This window comes from Numida meleagris, chromosome 3, assembly GCF_002078875.1.
Source record: "Numida meleagris isolate 19003 breed g44 Domestic line chromosome 3, NumMel1.0, whole genome shotgun sequence".
Taxonomy (NCBI): Eukaryota; Metazoa; Chordata; class Aves; order Galliformes; family Numididae; genus Numida; species Numida meleagris.
The window spans coordinates 20819805-20838741 of NC_034411.1; the positions used below are offsets into that span (position 1 = coordinate 20819805).

The following is an 18937-nucleotide window of genomic DNA, read 5'->3' on the forward strand; positions in this document are numbered from 1 at the left end:
GCAATCCCAGCTGTTGAGAGGTGTGAAGCATACAGAGTCATACCATTCTACAAAATAGCAAGTTCATTTCAGCAAGGGAAAAGTTATTTAATTCTCCTGGCATATATTACTAGTGGTTTCTCTTTAGACATGTATGTCAGTTGACATAACAGAAAGGTAAAATGAGAGCTAGGGCAGGTAGCTGTTCAATTGAGAGAGCCCACTGGAAGAATAACAGCAAGGTTACAGCTTTAAAGGTTTAGAAAGTTAAAGCATCAGTCCTGAGAACCTAGAGGGAGGTTCCTGTAACTTACATTTGCAATTGAAAGAGCTTTTCAAACATCCTCTCTTCTGTAAATAGCTGCAAGCTTTACAGAGGAGAATTTGGAATTTAAAAAATGTCCTCTTTTGATTGTCTGGAACTGTGTAAAGTTCCTGGTACTTCAAGTGCAGATGGAAGCAAGTGAAGTGAATGGCTGTATCTGTAGTTAGGTTACTGCAAGACTTCCAGTCTTTGGGCTCCCAGCCATTTCAACCAAACAATTCACTGGAACCACACAGTGAGTTTTGCAGTAACATACAGCCGTGGAACAATAGCTCAGACTGCTGCTGATACTATTTTTGCCAAGACACTAGTCATTTTCAGCAATCTTAGACTAACTAGCACAAATCCAGTGAACTATTTTACCATTGTATCAGAATCAACATTTAGAAGTTGCAGTACCTTCACCTTGGTACAGTTCATGACCTTACCACTCATCAGAGTTTGGAGGCTGGATTGCTTCTGTGTACTCTTGTTCTTAAGTGACTTTTACTTTTGCTTGGCTAATGTCACAGAAATAGCGAACTCTAAGGAATGCAGAACTCAAATCCTAGTGCATTTCTCATAAATATAAAAAAGCATTAAGAACAAAAAAAATAAAAGCAAAGATTGTCGTGTATAATTGAAATTTGTGTCATTCTCAACTGGTGAAACCTAAAACAAGAGTGACAATTGAAAAATAAAAGAAAGAAAACAACTCAAAGATGTTTTTTCAGTTGTTTTGTCTATCACATTCTTAAAGCTCAAAAGAAAATGCACAGAAGATATTCTTGGCATAAAAGAAGCCAAGTGCTTTGTTCCAAATTTCAGGTTTTTTTTTTTTGTTGTTGTTTTCTGCAGGTCAGTCTTGCATGTCTCTAGCACAATTCAGTTAAGCTGGAAAGGTTGTCTTAGCGTTGATGCCAATCAAAATTTCCAGTGGCTTAAATTTCTAATTCTTATGTTTCAGCATCTGAAAGTATAGTTCTCGAAAGTTAGGTTTGGAGCATAATAGAGCAGGAACCTCTAATATTAAAAAAAAAAAAACTTTTTCCTTATTATAATGCTTCATCATCCCTTTCAGGTTCTCTTTGCAGAGTTGAACTTTCACAGATATTAATAACTGTAATTCTGCAAGGATGTCAAGGTCTGTACATACCTTGATGCACTGCAGCACTGAGTTGTCACTTGTTGCACACATCCTTGTAGCAGATGATATGGTTTCGTGCCTCTGCAAAATCTGGTCAGGGTTGTCTTGAGGCCTTCTCCACTACCCTTCTCAATATTCACATTTTTATTGTTTTATTTATTTATTTATTTTAAGTACAGCTGCTTTTTGAATGCAGTCTATTTGGCTTCACTCCAATAGTAGCTGGTAGCTTCCCGCACGTCTGAAACATTATTTGGAGCACTTGTACAAGCTCTGATTTGCTGTGACATATAGCAGTAATCACTAAAGTGTTTTGGATGAAAATGGAGTCAGCATCCTTCAAATGCAACTGGAATATTGTACTTCTGAATGATTACTTCTCCCCCCACCGTCAAAAATAGTTTTTCTCCATATATTGCAGTTATCTCCAGGAATGGGCAATCAGACTTACAGCTCCATTAGCATTCATACTATCTCCCATACAGACACGTGACTTACTGAAGAGTACGCAGCAGTACAGTGACATGGCTTTGTTCCTTGAAATTCACTTGATTTCACCATTTGCAAATAAAGTCAAGTGACCGAATAACAGAAAACATTGCGTACAAAAATGCCTATGTAATCTTATAATCAAATAACTTCTACTGATAGACAGCTGATCAAGAACTGATGCCCTTGAGCCTTGGAACATTCTGAATCTCATTGTTATACCACCACTTGGTAGTTTCTGATGACTGATAGCAGCCATACTACTCATTCCTGAAGTACTTTCTGGGTAGCAACTGATGTTGAAAGAAGATGTATGCAGGTTTTCTTGACTTATAAACTAAAAAGAATGTTAACAAAGTTAGATGCACTAATTCTTATTTCTATACCAAAGTCAAGATGGGCTACAGCCACAAAATTCAGACCCAGATTTAGAACTGAATCAACAACAGCACTGCTGAGGCACTTTCACCCAGATGAAGACAAGCGGTCAAATCCTCAGTTGGTCTAATATAGTGTAACTCAACTGATTTGATTATATTTCAGCTATGCTAGGCTTTGAAAGCTCACTGTTGGCCAAGATAAGATAATTGCAGGAAACAGGAAGAAAATTGTATAAGTGACTAGAGAAAAAAAAATAGGACGCGATGGCTTGCAGACCTGTTAATGTTATGCATACCGGTACCACATTTCTATGGGGAATTCAGCACCTTGAGATGGTCAGTTTCATCTATATTCCTTGTTAGTAAGATTATTTGGAGTATTAGTGTTTCACTGAACTGAACCTTCTTTTGTTAATGCAGCTGCTGTTGATTCATCTGCACCAAAGAGTTTGCATTCCAGTGTTAAATGTGAGTATAGTTTTGTTTTCAAAATAGGTCTGGCTTCATTTGCTTGGTTTTTAAATACTTGTCTTTTTTTTTTTTTTTTTTTTTTATGATGAGGAGGCATGCCTGAAAAAAGCCATTTTTCCAAGTGTGGTTAAGATAATAATATCAGAATCATAGGATGGCTTGGATTGGAAGGGACCTTAAAGATAATCTAGTTCCAATCCCTCAAGTATCTAAATATCTTACCTAGTATCTAAAATAGTAGCTGTATCCAACTGTTGGTTCATGTTTGCACAGTTGCATTCTAATTTGCAAAGTGTAAGAATCTTTGTCATGGTTGCCTGAGGCACAAATTATTTTAGTTTTCCAGTCTCAACTCAGATCACTGGCCTATTGAATTCCTTTACTTATCTACAGTGTATTTCCTTAACTGCTTCGTGTATCTCTAGGCATCAGGCATACTACCATTAAAAAGAGGTATTGAGAAAGTAATACTTTATTTCTAAGACAACATTGCACTGCATCTTAACACCAGCTCTTGGCTGAAGCCTGCAGTACCCAATGTGTAGGCAGAGTCCCTGATATCCTTCGTTTTTAGAGAGGAAGGAAAGGTGATTGAAAAGCAATACATTCATTCCTTTCCCTGAAAACAGAGAGTTCACTGTGGAATGTGTTCAGATTTCTTCATTCACCTGGTTTTAAGCTATAGCCTGCTTCTCTGTTGGAAGGCTGTATACATGGGACCATACACCATTTCTGCACAGAAAACCCACAATTTAAAATCAAGTTTTAAAAACTGGATAAGTGAGAGTCACTCCTTTTCCAGAACGCATGCACAGTGGCTATCACTTAACAGAGATCTGCAGTGGGCTATCACTCCTAGTGGGGTATAATGCATTTAATGCAGTTGAAAACAAAGATATCTCAAAGACGATACTGAGATGCAATTGTTTAAGCAAGATACACCCAATCCAAGAAGGAAAACATACTTTTTTCTGAATCTTTAAAGGAAAGAGTTATCACTGAAGATCTTCACTGAAGAAAAGCAAGAGAAGTAGTTCAGGATCACAGCACAGCACAAGCAAAATTCTTGTTTTTTAAAATTTCATGGTCAATATCACATTAGTCTTTCTTCGGTGCTGGCTTTCACATAATCATTTTAAACTTGGTACTTTCAATTGATTTTATTTTACAGAGAGGTAATCCTCTCACAGAAGTGCACATGGAATAGAAATTCATTTATTGGAGAAGATCAAGAGGACATTATCTATGTTCTTTATGATAGTTTCTTATCATTTCTCTTGTACAGCTATCAGGAATGTACTGTTGTGTGTGGTTTCTGTTAATTTAGAAGCCCACAGGAGTACAAGGCTCCTGCACACAGAAGCCATAACATGAGGAAGTGAGGATTCAGCATCATTTGTATCTTTTAACTACCAGTATTCTGCTAAGGAAAGGCAAGTCACTTTTATCATTGAACATTTATCTTCACAAAAGAATAGGTTATCTCCAGAAATGTCTGTCTTGGCAAAAGAAATTTTGTCCCTGAAAAACTCAAAATTTAGGAGTCACAGTGAAAAGATCAATAGGAATTTATGTCTTCTGAAGTGTGCTACTGTTCTGCTTAACAGCAGAGGTACAGTCACTGCTAATGGGGTTAATGTGCAATCATTTGTGCAGCATAAAATGACTTTATATCCACAAATATAGGCTTCTGTTTATCATTTGCATTTTCAAAGACACAAAATAAATGAAGGCTGTTTTGCCAGCCTGCTAGAATAATAGGAGGACAAAACTAATTTTCTGCTTAGTTGAAGATTACACATTTTCTTCTTTTCATGTAAAATTCCATCCCACAACCATTCCTTCTTTTGTTGTTACTAGTTGCTGTTTATGATGTGCTTTTAAAACCTTGAAATGTATCAGAATGCACAGTAGTTTTGAGAGGCACACATTCTGATGAGGTATAATATCTTACCTGCTCTCAATCCATACAGTCATATAGATATAGACTTGTTTTCCAAATATGCAATCTGTGTTGCTCAGCAAGCACTTGGTTCTTCAGTCAGCTCCAAGAGGAAAACCCGGGTAACTTAGTAGTGATGCAGATGTATGCAAACCTGTTAAAATAAAGGCAAAACCTCAAACATCTGCAGAGATTAATCCTGAAAAAACAGAACAAAATACTGTGTGTAGTACTTTGTTTCATTTTAGAAATAAAGGCACTGCAGATAAAAAACTCTAAATAAAATGTAAACATTTTAAATAAAACACTTTTTGACAGTATGAAAATGAACCATTTCTCAAGCTGTCTGTACTATTGCTCTTTAGGTTAAAAACTGCACAAACTAGAAAAATGCAATGTGTAGGGCTTTCTCCTGAATGCCTTCAGGGATATCTTGTATTTTCAGTTCTAGGGTTTAAAAGGGTATGAGTTTAAATATAGTGGTTCACTGAACCTTTTGCTGTTTTGGATCTCATGAAGTTACTAATGTCACAGTTGGTAGGAGCATCATTGATTAATGTCACATGAGAAACTCTTCTCGTGACCTTCATATTTGGTAGATAAAGCATTACAAGTGCCAGCTTCCTTACATTTGTGAGAGTAGCATGACTTATGAAACTACTGTGAAAACAGTAATTCCACAACCACCCCAGTGTTGACAATGTCTGACAAGGAGAACGTTTACATTTCTTATTCTCAGTAGAAACCATATTTACTAGATAGAGCATCTAACAAGTATGGAAAGAGCTTAAGTTACGCAGCAGAAACCACGAGAGACCAGGTTTCAAAGAGTGTCTTAGCAATCAAAAAGAATTTATCTTCCAAAGGAAAGTTCTGGAAAAATAAAAATCCATTATGAGGCCTTGTTTTTATACCAGTGAAAGAAAAAAATAAAAAAATACTTACTTATACATTGAGTTTGAGAGTCAAACTTATCTGTTGTACCCAGAATGCGCTCCAAATTCTTCAGTTATTAGGGATTAAGAGCTTCAGCTGAATCACATTTCTTGGAAGCCTGGAAGCATGAGGCAGTGTTTTCATGGCCTGTAGGTTCCAGAAGTCTCTCCCAAACAATATTTCTACAATCTTGCGATTCTTTGTCCCAGATTCAGAATCCAAGTTCGAGTCAGATCTCCTGAGGCTGATCAGCTCTGTAAGAGAAGCAGAAACCTTGCCTGATATGCACATGAAACTGTCCCAAATGAATTGGTAGGAAACTGGAAAAACTTAACACTTGTGAAAGATTGATCAAAACCAGCCCTAACTGGGGGAACCCACAAGTGTAACCTACACTTTATGCAAGAAAATGAGACACCCACATCATTAGTTGGCAAGTCCTGCAATTCTGAAAACCCCTAACTAAAGCTCATCTCTGTCGCTCCATCACAGCCTCAGTTCACCACTCCAGGGAAGAGTGCTGACCCAGGGCATCTAGTACTATATCTCTTCCTACTCTCCCTTTCCAACCGAGGAGTCCAGAACTGGACACAGTACTCCAGATGCGGTCTTACCAGGGCAGAGTAGAGGGGGAGGATCACCTCCCTTGGCATGCTGACCACACTCATTTCAGTGCACTTCTTCTTAGCCACAGCAGCCCACTGCTGCCTCACATCTTATCTGTTGTCCACCAGGGTACCTAGGCCTTCTTTCTAACAGGTCAGCCTCTAACCTGTAGTGATACACACAAGTGTCCAACCTGCCCAAGTCTCACTGATCGGCAACACAACTGCATGGTGTGTCAGCCACTCCTTCCACCTTTGCATCAGCAGGAAACTTGCTGAGGGTGCACTCTATCCCTTCATCCAGGTCACCAATGTAGATGTTGAACAAGACTGACCCCAGTACCTTCCTTGCTCATAAGAACAAGATACAGCACCACATCTCTTCTCATTGGCTCCTCCACCATCACGTGTATAAGAAAGTTATCTTTCACATACTTCAGGAGCTTCATGGGCTGTATGCCAGTCAGTGTTGCTTTTCCAGCAAATAGCAGGGTAGTTGAAGTTCCCTCTCTTCCCCCATGAGAACCTGTGCCTGTGATCACAAAACTACTTTCAGCTGCCTGTAGAAGCCCTTATCAACTTCCTGCTTCTGATCATAGGCACCTGTGGAGGCTTGTAGGAAACACCCACAACAGTATCATCCATGTTAGTCTGCCATTGAACTCTCACCCATAAGCTTTCCACTCATTTGTCACTCACCCCTAGGCAGAGCTTGATACATTCCAGTTGTTCTCTCACATAAAGAGTAACTCCACTACCTCACCTTCCTGGTATATCTTTCCTAAAAAGTACACGGCCATCCATATCAGTCATGTGAGCTGTCCCACCATGTCTTCATGATCACAATGAGATCATGGCCCTGTGACTACACACATATCTCTCATTCTTCCTGTTTATTCCCCATGCTGCATGCTTTGGTATGCAGGCACTTCAGAGAAGAAAAGGGAGCAGAGGATGTCTGTTCCTCTTGAGGGATCCAAGAGGATCCCCCATAGCTATTCGCATCTTTGAAGTGGCTGGCCTTCTGGCTCATCTCATGGGGAGGCAGCTAAGGAACATTTGTCACTGTTGTGGTGGCCTAGCATATTCCCCAGTTGGTTGCAATAGCATGAGCACTGCCATTTTGTACCCCATCCCAAAGTCCTTCAGTTTAAAACCTGCCTCACTAGGTTGGCCAGTCTGCTGCCAAACATTGCTCTGCCTCTTCTAGACAGGTGGATCCCATCCATCTCTAGCAGATTATAAATTTCATAGAAAGTCCCATTGTCATAAAACCAAAACCCTCATGCCAGCACCAACCACATAGCCAGGAGTTGATATGCATCATATGTCTATTTCTGTCTTCCCTTTTTCATCCAGAATTGAAGAGAAGATGACTTGGGCACTAGAGTTCCTCATTTGAGTTCCCAGGGTTGTATAGCCTTCTTTGATTCTGCCCATGTTCCAGCTTCCATTTTTTTCATGCCTACATGAAAGAGCAATAGTGGATAGCATTCCATGCTCATGCTCTTGGTTATGTCCCCCATCTTGGCTCCTGGAAGGCAGCAAGCCTCCCGGGATTCCCAGGCAGGCCAGCAGAAAGAAGCCTCAGTGCCTTTTAACAGGGAGTCACATGCTTTAGGAAAAAGGAATGGTACCTTTCTTTAAAAAAAAGAAAAACAACTCTATCTGTCAACAGAGTACTTAAGTGCATAGATATGGTGCACAGTGGTCTTTTTATAACCTGTGCTTTTCTTTTTGTAATTTTCTGCATGAGACAGATATTAGTCAAAATAATAATTTCTGTTTGGGTTTAAAATGAAATTTCTTTGTGACTTTCAAGAACACAACACCTGAGAAAAAGAACAAGTTGCTTCTGCAAACTGTTCAAAGGCATAAAAAATTGCAGCATTTTATCTCAGGAAGATCGGAGTTTGTGTGAATAATCTATACAGTCAATTATATAAATACATAATTTCATCCTTACAGATGTAGAAATGCTAGTTGTCACTAATCTTGGGCAATTGAATGGATCATTTAGCAATCAGTGAAAATTAATGTGCTTATATATGCAAACATCAACTTTCTATCATTGCAAGTTTATGGAGTGCTATGAGATGATGTTTAATAATACATTTTTCAGTGTGTAGAAAAGAAACATGTATATCAGCATTCCAGGGGAGCCCCAATGAAGGAAATATCAAATGTACGACTACAGCTATCAGTGATTTACCAGGCAGCGTGGTTCACAAATTCTTCTCCCTCTTTGAATCCTATGCAAGTACTGGCAGCTCCATCTGGGATCTGAGTTCCTTTGTGGCAGCCACCGCACGGTCCAAAGATCATCTTCCGGGAATTTCTGCCCAAAAGGATGCACCAGCTAGAACAGAGTAAATGTGTGCTATTACCTCTTTTACAGTGAGGAAATTAAGACACCAGAGATTAATTATCGTACCTATGGTCACACTGGAGTCTGTTGTAGGGCTAGGAATTAAGCAATAGTTTTCTAAATTCTACTGCAGTCAGTTAGTCACAAAATCATGGTTCCCAACGATTTCAGAGTCAATGCTGTTGAAAGTGGCATTTGTAAACGGGGAGAATGAAACTAGTGGGAGCTAGTGGAGGATGCAGGGAGCAGGAGTTTGTCATAACCATTGTGCACTGACTCTATTTTAGCTTTGCATTCCTATTCCACTGCCAAAGGGGAAAGCAGTATGCTTCAACAATCAATACTTTAAACAGGGATGAAGAATCTTGTTTCCCTTGTACTCCATCTTCCCATTCCTCTGCCCATTCCTCTCCAGAGGTTCGTATGTTCCTGTCAGTGATTTCCAAATAGATGTCTCTTCTGCTTCTGTTTTTCCAGTTTACCAACAATGTCTTTCAATCACGAAATATAGAATCATTTCTGTTGTAAGCTGTATGAAATTTTGTTTGCCAAAATAAGTTCTTGATCACTTCTTGGCATCAAGCAGAATTAACAATTTGGCATCCCTTCACCTGCTGCCTTTTGGCTTCAGGTAAGAGACAAAGGTCTATCTTGCCTAAAGAGGCTTTAGCAATTTTTAGAAACTTAGAATCTTAAAAAATCAAGAGCAATACTGCTAGATTCATCCTTTTGTTGGGCCATATTTTCACAGGTGTAAATTACCATTGCCAATTTTTATTGACTCATTGGGGGGGGTTGTTCTAGCCTTTCATTATGGCAATGTGCTTAGATATACTAGATGAGAAACAGGTTGAAAGAATGGGAGGTGCTCCGAGTGTAGGAATTGGATCTTATTTGCTTATGAAGGAAATGGTGAATAGTTAGAGGTTAAGAGTAGATTGCTCTTACAGAGCTGGGAACCTCACTTGCTGATTATGTCTTATTTATACTGGCTAAAAGGTTAAGAAAAAAACAGATTACTTTCTCTTTATAAGTAAAATAAAATGACAAATCTTGTCATTGCCTGCTCATACAAGAGAAGAGAGGGAGTTCTTTATTTTGATGCAGTCTACAAAGGAATTGTGTCAAACGCTGTCAGCTCTATTGGTGTCCATGAATTTGTTCATAAAGCAGAACCAGTCACATACAGCAGATGTGGGTTACAGCCAAAAGTTTCAAGTTTACTAATACACAGATTTGATGGTTTCTATGGAGAGGTGATTCCTTCCTGCTTTCCTCATGGAGAAATTTCTGTTAATGTCAGTGTGAGCACTTAGTTTAGCAAAATGAGCAGAATTTGGCATGGAATTGAAAATGACGTGGCGAACAGCAATGGGCAGTGTAACTTAGCAGAGTTTTCTGAGTATATCTGGCATTTTAGAGGGTTTTCTTCCTCTAGAAAATAATTTTTTATTCTCTCAGTTGATACTATTACAGAATTTAACTATTGGTGAAAACAACTAATGCTGAACTGGAGCTTGGGGCTTAAAAACCACCCACACGCTGTAGATTAATGTGCCAACACAGGCGTATACAGCGATAGCTAGTAAGGCAAAGAGCATCTGAAATCAAATCTAAGCATTTGAGCCTTCTCTGTCACTGGTTTCTGTTGAAGGAATGGTGTTGTTTGTTCTGAACTGCCAAAATAAGCAATCCCCACACCAGACAAACTGTTATTAGTGCAGACTGCAGCATTTGGCCCATGGATCTGAATATTGTAACTGTTCTTGTATCCCTTTGTACTGCACTGCCCTAAAATCAGAGATTACATAAATTAACAATGGCAACCAAAACTGAGAAAAATGAAATTTCAGAAGAGTGATCCATGGTAGATAAAGAATAAACTGTTGCAGTTATCCAGTTTGATTTTTCCCCTAAGTCTTCCCTCCGCACATTGCTGTCTGCAGAGTTAGTGGGAAAGAAGAGCTAGAAATATGTGTCAAACCTCATTTATTTACATGCCACCTCTCATTAAATTTTTGCAAAGGATAATTTACCTCACTAGGAAGGACATACGTCTTTCTTTCAGGATGAATTTGTCCAGCCTTGGTAATTATATGTGCTTTGTAAGTAGTAAGACTTTGGAGCAGGATTCATAATTTCAGCAGCAGTCAACTGTCCGTCAAAAGATACGGCAGTAAAGGTTCACTGTACTTTTGCTCCAGATTCTCACTCTTTATAGGAAATGATATTACACTAGTTTTGGCTACTGTCACCATGAGAAAATACAGGAACCTGTTTATCTAGCAAAAGATAGGAGTGTTTTTCAGCAACACTGATTGCCTGGTTAGACTCACCTTTAAGTAAAAGTCTGCATTTTTTGGACTGGGGTGTTCAGTTACCCATGCTGAAAAGCATATTGCTTGCCTGCATACACCTTACTGAATGATGCAGATCACTTTTTTACAGTAAATGACTCCTGTTCACTTTGTCCTTGAATGACTTCCTTTCCCAGGGAACTCACAAGTTCACCAGCTGTAATTGTTCAAACTTTATGAGGAAAGATTTTATGTTTTTACAGAAAACTGAAAGAAATAATCTAATAACATAGCATCAAAAGTGATCCTTGTATTATAAATACCTGGCTTGGAAGGAGCCCTCGCTTCTAATAACATTTTCAGATCTGCCAGTTAGCCATTTTGTAAACACATGTAGTTTTGTTGTCTTGTAATTCTTCATCCAAATATCTTGCAGAACAAAGCCAAGGAGCTTATAGGAGTCTTTTAAATCAACATATTTGTATCACTCAACCATAATTAAAATCACTTTTGTTTCTTATCAAGCTGGCATGATGATCTTTTGGTAAACATTTTTGACTTTAACTGAACCTTGTAACATCCCATTCAGTTGTTATGCTTGGGACTGTTGTCAGCCTGACAGTTCTGGAGTTCATTTACCACTTTTGCTGTTCTTTTTCCCAATAGTCCTTTGAAATTTCCTTGTTGTTTCAAAACTCATCAGAAGTTAAACATCAGCCAATTCTTTTAAAACACTTGGTAGGAAGTAAACCAGAACTCCCACTGCAAGTCAAAAATGAAGGCATGAGCCAAGGTGTAGATTCTGTTTCTAACTATAATCACTGAGTTTTGTAACATCTGGTAAACAGTTTAGTGGAAGACTCTTCTGGCTATGTATCTCATCCTCATACTTGGGCCACAGTGTTCTGTTTTAGGGTGTTTGCTGCCTCTTCATACTACTTAGGAAAAAAATAAGTAGAACTGAAAAACACAACATTAAAAAAAAAAGTTTTGATTTGTTGTGTTGTGATTGTGCTATGTTACTAGTTAAAGCATTTCTACTGAGTAAATTTGTGTCTGCTCAGTAAGAACATGGGCCTTTTATGCAGCACCAACAAAGAGACAAGACTTCTTATTAGCTGGAAAAAGGCAAGAAATACCAGGAAAACAGTGTGGGGGCTATATTTTTAAAAGGCCCAGCTTTCAGCTAAATCCCTTTTATTTACAGTGCTTTCTGTTGCGTTGACCAGTGCCAGGTTCCAGTAAAAGAACCAATAAAACTGCACAATAGCATTGATAAATAACATTTGCCACAGTAGGAAGGATGATAAATTAGCAAATAAATGAGCTTAACAGGAAGGTTGGTGAATACGTTTGTCTAAATAACTGCTGCACTTGCCATACCATGTGATCGTATTGCCTGGGAAGCAGCAAATAGGTAGCCAAGAGATACTGGCTCTTGTTGGAATAAAAACAGTTGCAGCCTGTAAGAGGATTCAGGAAAAACACTGAATCATGACATACTTTGATAACTGAAACCCTCCCGCAACATCCCCAGTTAATGTGCCCAATTCTAGTTTTACGTATAAAATACAGCCAGTTCTGAAACACGTCAGCAAGGAGATGAGAGTGGAAGGCATGGGATAGCTAATTTTTGTTCTTATAAAATGAAAAAAATATGCTTATCATTTGGGATACAAACAACAGCATGACCTGAAAAACTGAGAATGTCTTCCACTCCTAGCCACCCTTTTGTAGATGTGTCTGAGGAGCATGCGAGGTTATTATGGAGCAAGGCCTCTTTAGGAAGACATGCAGGAGAGGAGAGGCTTGAAAAGGAAGCACAGCTGGTGTTGGAAGTGGTAATGATGCAGCAGCCCTGCAAACCCAAGAAGGGGCATAGGGAAAACATGAATAGGAAAACCAGTAGTGAGGAAAGAGAAACTGGAGAGAGTCAAGCTAGTAGGGGAAGAGGCACATAAATCCTTTAGCAGACATGTTTCTGAGTAAACTAGGCTGTAGTGTAGGACCCCTCAGTCTGCCTCATGTAGGTGAGGCTCATACAAAACGTGACAGTTTGGAGGGAAATGAAACCTGGTGTCTATTAGGGAAAGGAAGGGAAAGTTGCTACACAACGTTCTGGCCAAGGAGTTTTTGCTGATGACTCAAAACATATAACTATAATTGGAATAGGACTTGTTTGAATAGGCTTAATGCCATATGGCATATTTATAACCCATTTTTGTAGTAAAAATATCAGTGAAATACTAGATGATGTCTGTTTAAAACCTGTGGTTCTCCAACCTGGAACATTTTATTTTCTTGCCCTTGGCATGGCTTGGTGAAGGCTCAGCCTTGCCTGGGATAGAGGCTGTTGTTCTCCCTCACCTGCACACAAGCAGACAGCATGTGCAGAGGAGCAGGGAGGTACCAATACAATTTTCCCAAGACATCATAACAATTTGTTGGCAACAACACGAAAGAAGCCGGGTATCCTGACTGGCAGTACCACTGTGTAGACACTACATCAAGCTCCTTGTCTGCTATTTTTAATTGGGCTGCACAATGCAAAGTCTTTAATCAAAATTTGGAGGGGGAGGGGGGAATTTGGTTGGGCCCTGAACAAACCTAGATAAAGAGGGAAGGTACTAATCTCTGCACGAATGTGATTGAGCAAGTACATTCTGTTATTTGTTCCAGTGAGTTGTATAATCCCGCTTCCCAGTCATCCAAATAGGATTTTGCATTGTCAACATGTTTTTTCTTAATAGGATGATGCTATGAACTCACATCCATGCAAGAGTGGAAAGCCAGATTATATGCCTCAGGAGATGATATATTCCATTTTAGTTATTCGTGAAATCTCTGCTTTTTTCAACGGCCACACCACAGCCTTGAGGCAACTTTACAAGGTGTTGTACCTCATACAAGAGCTATCACAAACTTCTGAGGAGGCAACCATTTAGTGCAACACCTAATTGCTTTAAAAGAAAAAGTCTTGGTTATTCATTTTCTGAATGAAATATTACTTTCATTAAGACTTACTAAAACCATGTATCTCTTCTGCTAATTCAGAAACGTGCAATACTAAACTCATGACAACACGTCTCCGCCTCTAAAGAAAACCTGCAATCACATACTTCTTCACCAGGTTTCAAGCGTTATTCTGTCTCAGTACTAGTGAGATGGAGGAGTTGCTTATTCACACACACACACAAAATTACAGCTTACAATAAGCCTAACAGCGTTTACACTGAGTTTTCATCCCAGGATACCAAAAGAACTACCTCAAGAGGGCAGTGGAGATGCAGGTGCTGAGCTCTGCTCTCTGGTGACAGCGACAGGGCCCGAGGGAACGGCATGGAGCTGTGTCAGGGGAGGGGCAGCTGGGGGTTAGGGAAAGGCTCTGCACCAGAGGGCAGTGGGCACGGCCCCAAGCTGCCGGAGTTCAAGGAGTGTTTGGACAGCACTCTCAGACACAGGGTTTGAATGTTGGGTGGTGCTGTGTGGAGCCAGGAGTTGGACTCCATTCCATGATCCTTTTCCCTTCTGACTTGGAATATTCTGTGATTCTATCTATGACTCTATAGTAATGCTTATTCTAAGTATTCTTGCTCTCACTCTCATTTTAGTTGTGCATTTTCAGAAAGAATCTAAGATCCAAAGAAATAGGTCTGTTTTGTTTCTTTTTGTTTGACTAACACAGAAATCACACTATCTTCACAGTACAGTCTGCACAGACCACAGTGGCAGCCTTTGGTCCCTCGTAATACATAGGCTTGAATCTCAGAGACTTCATTCCATCATCTTTTCTTCTGTTTTGACATGCATCAGCTCTTGTCTAGGACAGAGGAAAGAGAATGGGCAGGAGATGGAAACAAAATATTGTTGTGCTCCGTTGTGCCTCCACAACTCGTTACATAATGTGTGGGCGAAGTAATGAAGCCCTGGGTTGCATTTATTTCAAATACAGATGTGTACTTCTGAAGCAGCAAGCACCAACCATAAAGAGGAGTGGCTGTCTGCTTTGTAGACTACCTGGAATTAAGAGGAGGAGACAGAAGTCTTCAGTGAGAAAAAGAAGAGCAAAGAGTAATAATATGTGACTTGAACATTGATTTAACTTGAAAGAGTTGTGTTTACATTTGTATTTGTACAGACAATGATCAGCAGAAAAGAGACAAACTGATGCAAGCCCTTGAGAAATATAAGAAAGATCTCATTCATGGTCTTCATGCCACATCATTCAATTTCAGAAATGTTCCTCTAAGCCAGCAGAAGGTATGTGATATTCTGACAGCGTGTGACTACCTGTCACGCAGGTAATATTGAGTCACTTGACAGAGACCAACTTCCTCATAGTCTGCTGCAGTCCAAAGTGCTTGGGAGTGCCTGTAACACCACAGGCTTGTGCAGTGTGGCTTTTTATAGTAGTCTAGTCAAGCAGAGATAACATTTGACTCTCAGTTTTGCCAGGGAAGATACCAAAAAACATGCAGTTTCACTATGTTAAAACTAGTGAATGTATGTGCCCTGATGATCCACTGAGTTTTATCCTAAGCTGCAATGCCTTAATCATGTTTTTTGCTAGATTTGGCAGCTATACTCTCATCTGTTGTTATGCCTACATGGCCTACACTGTAGATCTACAATGACATGTGCCTATGTCATGCACAAGTGCATGACTAAAATGTGTCCCTGTACACATAACATTCACAAGCCCACGTGTAATCTCTTTGTTCCTCTGACAAATAGCATTCAATTTTGTGTTGAAGCAGAATTTTTAACAAAGTATTACATGGGTGCCTGGAAAACAAAAATTGAGTGAATTTACTGAAATAATTTGGTGGCATATATGACAACATTCTTGTTACGAAAATTACTGTACACAATATTTAAAAAAAAACCCTAAATCCCTATGATATTTATCAAAATCCCACTGAAAAAAAAATTACAATAACATCACATTGTTTTACAGTATCTTCTGAATTCTATAATGCTATTTATTGGTAAAAGCAGGATATTAAAGAAATCAATCCCAATTCTTTATATTCTGCCAAGTACCAGAGACTGTACAACTTCATGGTAGCGTGAGTAGGCCACTTCTTTACCACGTTCTACATATGGACCTCAATGCAATAGGCAAAGTTATCCAAAACTTTTTGTTCTGCCATAGTACTGAGTCTCTTTGGGGGCAAAAGTCACTCAGCAGACTGTGTTTAGATTGAAAACTTTCTATTTGTTGAGAATTATAGTGTTTTTACTCTTCATTACAAAGGACGCTATTTATAAAGTAGGTCGTCCAATTCAAACATCTGTATTATTTTGATTTGTAAAATCTTGATGCCACTAAGATAAATAACAAAATGATAGACCATAATTTCACGGATGGTATTTATGAGGATAACAGTGGTTTTGCTGGAATTCAAATTCACAAGGTGGAGCTCATACCTGAATAGTCCTTCAAGGAGAGTGAGTAGAAGATGCCATCCCAGTGCTGCTAAAGAGGATTGCCATGAGAATGATGATGTCCAAGGAAGGAAAAAAATATCTTCTCTCTCTGTGAGCCCTGGGAAGAAAAGTGGAATTTCTGTAATTTCCCAAGAATACTTGCCATTAGAAACCTCAACTTTGCACAGAAAAGGAAGGAAAAGGAAACTAGGAAAGGGATGTGTTAATAACTAGCTGTAGCACAGTGACTGTGTTGCTTTACTCCTAACTGCAACTCAATTGGACCATTTGAAACAGTTTGAAGGCTGGTTCTTAAATTTCCTTCTTAGCGAATCAGTTTGTAGGAGGCACTCTCGTCGGCAGATTGCTTTCGTGATTTTTTGGGGGGGTATTTTGTTCTTTAACTTGCAGGCCAGGTGTTCGCTGTTGGAAAATGATCGCCTGTATTTGACATCTGCTCAGAACAGCTATCCTAGGACAGAGAGAGAGCAGCCTCCCTCTGCCTCTTTTGAAATGCTCAGTTCAAGAACACGTTTGCCAGCTTCTTCTGCAAGGAAGACTGCTCAGCATAGTTTGTCTCAGAATCCTGTTCACGCCTCTGGTAAAGACAGGTCATCTGCTTTGCAGCTCCAACAATCTCATTTGCATTTAAACAGTCACAACAGGAGGAAGGCATTTCAAAGCACTTCTAACAAAACATACTCTGGAGACCTCCTTGACAAACACTCCGTTTGCTTCACAGAAAAAAAGCTTTTTACCCCTCAAATCTTAAAGACATCACACCAGTCTTTTCTCTTGAAGCATAGATACTATAATCCTCCTCCCTCAAAAAAGAGTTCATCTCCTGGAAGACCATCACTTACATCAGCAGATGTCAGTAATGAGAAGGAAAGAGAGTCACACAGGTACTTTGTTTATGCATCAATTCTAAAAGCTAAGTAATTTGACTTTCAAACATATCCCTGAAATAATTGGTTTTCATTGTGCTTTTGATCTTTCAGTTTTTTAGAAGATGCACATGTGAGACCACACTCAGATAACTTCTCTCCGTGGGCAGTTAAGGTTGGCATACCCAGTTTGGTAGAAAGAAAAAGAATGGAGCCCACTATACATGTACAAAAGTTGTCCTGCTTCTGTAGAGAAGGATGAATTACATAATCTTTGGGGAAAATATGTTAAGAGCAGTCATGTAGCAGCTGGGATATCTAACACGTGTGGCTAAATAGGGTCAAAAGACTTCTGCAAATAAAATAGGAAAAGCTTAAGTAACTCTCTGAGAAACATAAATCAGGCATTATGCAATGTGAAAAGCAGTATCTTAATTTTAAACAGTCGGGTCACCTTTTGCTTGATTTACAGCCTTTTCACTTCACTGATCTAGTAATCTGGGGCGCAGAAACACCCAGGAAAAGTGCTAAGCACTCAGCCTACAGTCAGACTGTAGTATCCCATACAAAACTTTATACAGAAGTTGCACTCTACTAGTTGCCTGAGCTTTTAGGATGAATGAGGGATTAATGTAATGAATGTCAATGCTCTTAGAAATAAAGGATGGTTAAGTATAGCCAAAGCCGTGCATGCTAGAGAAGTTCAGTAGGATTTCTTGGCCTGTTCATCCACTTGCAGAGCCAGTGTTGGATATTCACACAGCTCAGGCAAGGCACCACAGGCCTGATGTGTGGGATTGTTCCATACCATGTTCCAACCACCAGACTTTCACTTTAAAACATTAGAAAAGATGCTCCCAAATTCAATCATATTCCTGTTTGATAAGCAAGGATAATTTCAGTATCACTCTCTTTTTATAAGTCTTCTGTCTGATTTTTTTAAAGATATTTAGCACATCCTTTTTAAAAAAAGGTACCTTATTTAAATTAGCTCTCTAAATATTTCCCATTTTGCCAGAACTTCTGCTTTCCTATATAGTGTTTGCATAGTTTTTCTTGTTTCCATTTCTGCTAACGTGAACCTAACTAGTAGAAATTTTCTTTATTCACTTGAGTGATTGACACTCTAGACATTAATTTCACATGAGCAGACCTGTCACTTTTGTACGGCATGGCAGTGATTTTTTTGTATTATGGAATTGAATAGTTTCTCCCAGTGCTCTGAATAGAAATATAAAATGTTAATATAAAGATACTAGAAAATCTACTTTTCTCCTTTACCTGTTTGTGTCAGAACTGTGAATTATGGATTCCCAATTCTGAAATGTCATTTTTTCCAGGACCACAACTTGAAGAAAAGTAAGTTAAATGTTTTTCTGTTCCTTTTAACTGCTTTAATGTTTAGAACAAAATGTTAAAGTAGGAGTCTGATGGAAAATTGAAAATAAGGTGCAAGAGTCATTTACCAGCACCTCTATGTGGTGAGCAGAAGTGACTCTGACTGATACAAGATTCAGACACTTGCTTGGGAAATGCAGAATGAGAAAACTGGAAAAGATGTCCTGAATCATGCCACCCAGTCCCCTCTTACTGTAGGCAAAATAAATAATAGCTAATAACTAAATAATTTCGTGTGATATCTGTATGACCACTGGGACTCTTTTTCTTGAACTGATTTTTCATGAAAGGTATAGATACTTTT

General features: G+C 39.0%; 1 protein-coding gene and 1 long non-coding RNA gene across 2 annotated transcripts in view; one reads left to right on the top strand and one right to left on the bottom strand.

The window, feature by feature from the left end:
* LOC110395510 (spermatogenesis-associated protein 7-like) overlaps positions 1–18937 on the top strand; it is a 51674-nt gene that overhangs the window by 18607 nt on the left and 14130 nt on the right. Inside the window, exons 4-9 of the mRNA XM_021390044.1 lie at positions 2720–2767; positions 15057–15178; positions 16760–17253; positions 17350–17410; positions 17708–17791; positions 18530–18594. Of these exons, the coding sequence (XP_021245719.1) occupies positions 2720–2767; positions 15057–15178; positions 16760–17253; positions 17350–17410; positions 17708–17791; positions 18530–18594 (874 nt within the window). The remainder of the gene's footprint in view (positions 1–2719; positions 2768–15056; positions 15179–16759; positions 17254–17349; positions 17411–17707; positions 17792–18529; positions 18595–18937) is intronic.
* LOC110395511 lies at positions 2804–14277 on the bottom strand. The gene is made up of 3 exons (XR_002436429.1): positions 6597–14277; positions 5658–5902; positions 2804–4866 (listed from the first exon to the last, which is right to left on the bottom strand). It is a non-coding gene; the product is annotated as an uncharacterized LOC110395511 (long non-coding RNA).